Here is a 4,205-nt window from a genome sequence, read left to right as displayed (position 1 = left end):
GAAGGACAAATGGACAGAAATGTCAAAGACACAACTATTCTAATACTAAAATGATATTGAGATCTACCAGAAATTCCTATTTGAACTGTGATGAACTAATTGAGCATCATTTTAACAAACACTATATAAAGACTCATATTATCATAGTAATTTCACATATCATTTGATGACTTTGTTTTTGATGTTAGTAGTTTTTAATGTCTGTTCAACTGCTCCTCAATGTAAAAGTCTAATGAGCCAATCACAGGCCAGAAACTCAAAGCATTAACACTAAAGTTCAAAGTCAGGATCACAATGGGAGGAAAGGTGATTTAATGACTTTGAATGTGGCTCTGTGGTTGGTGCTGGACACAGTATTTCAGAAACTGTGGATTCAGGGGGATTTTCACACACAACCATCACTGGTCCCTGTCCTCCTCTGTCTGCTGCTGATGGGGACTTTCTGCTGACACAGCATCACACATCAGCTAAGACACAATGAGAGAAATACTTTAATCTGAACGTCTGCAAACGTTGTCTGTCATTGTTTTCACACACTCAGTCCTCAGACTCTGACTCTGCAAAGACAAAGGTCTCAACACGTCCAGGTCACAGGAACCTGCCTGAAAATGGAACCAAACCCAGTTTGGAGACTGAACAGACTGAAAGCAGCTTCATTCATCACACAGTCAGACAATAAAAACCCAGGATGAGAGAAATTCTAGGCGAGCTGCAGAAGCTGGATTTCACACTGAAACACATGACACAGATTGATAGATTTGTCACTGCAGGATCAATAGCTGCTGTATCGTTGGTAGCTGGTGCTCCATTTAGTTTGTTGCAGGTTTGCAGATAAAAATATTTGCAGATGTATTTTTTACTGTTCTGTAATATCAGGATCCTGGATGAACAAAACTGAGCAACTAAACTGGTAGTTAATCAGTATAATAAGATGCTTGGTGAGTTTGAAGCCATGAAAAAACGTCTCCAAACTCCAAATGATCCCAGTTTCAGACAAGGTAGTGACACAGAGATGACGCTGTTTAACATATTTAAACTGTTCATGAAAAAAACAGCGTAAGTTAAATGTACATATATGATACTAAGAAATAATCTGGTGTTTGCAGGAAACACAGTGAGAATTTACACTGTAGGTGTTTTGTACTATGAGGTAACTATTGTGTAATTACAGGATCCTGGATGAACTAAACTGAGCAACTAAACTGGAAAATGACACATGATCGTTCTCCAGACAGACTCATCTGTCTCTTCACCAGTAAACTCTGATGGTGGATGGTTGGTTTATAACTCTTAACGTGTCCCCATGTCCACTGTCCAACCACGAAACAATCTCACTTCTGAGTCCTTGTTTCTAATCTTCACTGCCTGCTCTAAATCCACTCCACTCCCCCTTTAGGTGAACACAGAGAATAAACCAGCAATAAGAAGCAGACCTCAAGTCAGATTCCTTAAAGGCAGAATGAGCACGATTTGACCGTTGCTGTCAGTAAACACACCACTCAAAGTTGGTCTGTCCTCCCAGAATGTCTTCAACTGGGAAATCACCTCTTTTGTAAATGAACAAACTAGTTAAACACACAGTATCTGAGTGAAACTGCTTCTCTTCCTGGAGTCAAAGCCTGATGACCCTCCCTCTTCTTTCTCCTCTCAAACACAGTGAGCTCCACTCTGTCCATATATGTCCTTGTTCCCTCCCCTTCAGATCTACAGTTTGAAGATGGGTGTAACCAACATGTGGTGAAGTGTCAGAGCTGACAGCTGCACAAACACGTTTAGATCAGAGCTCAAACTAGTTTCAGAGAAAGTGAAAGTCAGACAGTCATTGCTGCTGAGAGGTGAAATGGCGCAGAAAGGAGTTCAGCTGGACCGAGACACGATTTCTTGTTCGATCTGTCTGGATCTACTGAAGGATCCGGTGACTATTCCCTGTGGACACAGCTACTGCATGAAGTGTATTAAAAGGTTCTGGGATGAAGAGGATGGTATGAAACTCCACAGCTGCCCTCAGTGTAGACAGACCTTCACACCGAGACCTGTCCTGGTGAAAAACACCATGTTAGCAGTTTTAGTGGAGGAGCTGAAGAAGACTGGACTCCAAGCTGCTCCTGCTGATCACTGCTATGCTGGACCTGAAGATGTGTCCTGTGATGTCTGCACTGGGAGAAAACTGAAAGCTCTCAAGTCCTGTCTGGTGTGTCTGGCTTCTTACTGTGAGAATCACCTCCAGCCTCATTATGAATCGCCAACTTTTCAAAAGCACAAGCTGGTGGAGCCCTGCAAGAAACTGCAGGAGAATATCTGCTCTCGTCATGATGAGGTGATGAAGATTTTCTGCCGCACTGATCAGCAGTGTATCTGTTATCTCTGCTCCATGGATGAACATAGAGGCCACGACACAGTCTCAGCTGCAGCAGAGAGGACTGAGAGGCAGACAGAGCTCGAGGGGAGTCGACAAAAACTCCAGCAGAGAATCCAGGACAGAGAGAAAGACGTGAAGCTGCTTCAACAGGAGGTGGAGGCCATCAGTCTCTCTGCTGATAAAGCAGTGGAGGACAGTGAGAAGATCTTCACTGAGCTGATCCGTCTCATGGACAAAAGAAGGTCTGATGTGAAGCAACAGATCAGATCCCAGCAGGAAACTGAAGTGAGTCGAGTCAAAGAGCTTCAGGAGAAGCTGGAGCAGGAGATCAATGAGCTGAAGAGGAAAGACGCTTCACTGGAGCAGCTCTCACTCACAGAGGATCACATCCAGTTTGTCCACAGCTACCCCTCACTGTCAGCACTCAGTGAACCTACAGACTCATCCAGCATCAACATCCGTCCTCTGAGATACTTTGAGAATGTGACAGCAGCTGTGTCAGAGCTCAGAGATCAACTACAGGACGTCCTGAAAGAGACATGGAGAAACGTCTCACTGAGACTGACTGCAGTCTATGTTTCACTGTCACCAGCAGAACCCAAGACCAGAGCTGAGTTCTTAAAATATTCATGTGAAATCTCACTGGATCCGAACACAACAAACACACTGATGTTATTGTCTGAAGGAAACAGAAAAATAACAGTGATGAGTAAAAAATTATCTTATTCTCCTCATCCAGACAGATTCACTACATGTAATCAGGTCCTGAGTAGAGAGAGTCTGACTGGACGTTGTTACTGGGAGGTGGAGTGGACAGGGAGAGGAGTTTATGTAGCAATTGCATATAAGAATATCAGAAGAACAGGGAACTGGAATGAAATTGGATTTGGATACAATAACAAATCTTGGGCAATAGATTGTTATGATGATAAATATTATTATTATCACAACAACATCCAAACTCCCGTCTCAGGTCCTCAGTCCTCCAGAGTAGGACTGTACCTGGATCACAGAGCAGGTATTCTGTCCTTCTACAGCGTCTCTGAAACCATGACTCTCCTCCACAGAGTCCAGACCACATTCACTCAGCCTCTACATGCTGGACTTGGATTTTATTGGCCTGGAGTCACTGCTGAGTTGTGTGAACTCAAATAGAAAAAGTAATTTAAGATGCAGTGGATCAAAATGTGTATTTGAATTTGTCTCCATCATTTTTCCTGAGAGCTCATTGTTGTTGTTTCTTCACATGTTTCTGATCCACGTTCAGTCAAACTTTATTGATAGTACTCAGGTAGTTCATCTTCTCATTTCCTGTTAGTGTTGCACTTTCTGTAGGTGGGTATTTCCTGTGTGTGTTCACACATGAACATCACTGCTCAGGATTAGTTCTGTTTCCCGGAACTGACAATTGTCCAGATGAAAATAAAAACTCTGAATATTTGTGTTGGTGTCATTTTCATGTGTTGTTTCTTTCCCTCTGCACTGACTTTACCAGAGAAACAGAGGAGGTGTTTTATTCATTATGGCCACTGTACAGCAGTGAGGTAGGTGGAGAACAGAAAAAGGCCGAGATAGTTTCACTTTGATTAGTCTACACTTAACTGAGTCACAGAAAAACCAGCAGATGGTCAACAAGTTGTTTTTGTTAACACGTCTTCAGCTCCTTCAGTACCTGCATCATTTGGTGACGTGTTTGTAGCCTGTATGAACAGGATCCCAGCAGGTAAAAATACACTGACTTTAACTTTAAGGATGTTCAGAGAAGTATCATTATGGCTTGAAGAAAGTGTTGTTTTTCTCATTTTTACACACAAGCATTGTCCTAAGTCCCAGAAGACGTCACTTA

At 42.7% G+C, this 4,205-nt stretch overlaps 1 protein-coding gene across 1 annotated transcript; it reads left to right on the top strand.

Annotated features, from left to right (window-relative positions):
• Positions 1–1,799: 1,799 nt before the first annotated feature.
• On the top strand, positions 1,800–3,808 carry LOC137103920 (tripartite motif-containing protein 16-like). The gene has a single exon (XM_067484679.1). The coding sequence runs from the start codon at positions 1,841–1,843 to the stop codon at positions 3,512–3,514; it is 1,674 nt and encodes a 557-aa protein (XP_067340780.1). The 5' UTR covers positions 1,800–1,840; the 3' UTR covers positions 3,515–3,808.
• The last annotated feature ends 397 nt before the right edge of the window (positions 3,809–4,205 follow it).

The sequence above is a fragment of the Channa argus genome, chromosome 18 (genome assembly GCF_033026475.1).
Source record: "Channa argus isolate prfri chromosome 18, Channa argus male v1.0, whole genome shotgun sequence".
NCBI classification, from domain to species: domain Eukaryota; kingdom Metazoa; phylum Chordata; class Actinopteri; order Anabantiformes; family Channidae; genus Channa; species Channa argus.
The sequence above is the reverse complement of the archived record's forward strand: the minus strand, read 5'-3'. Positions and strand labels throughout refer to the sequence as shown.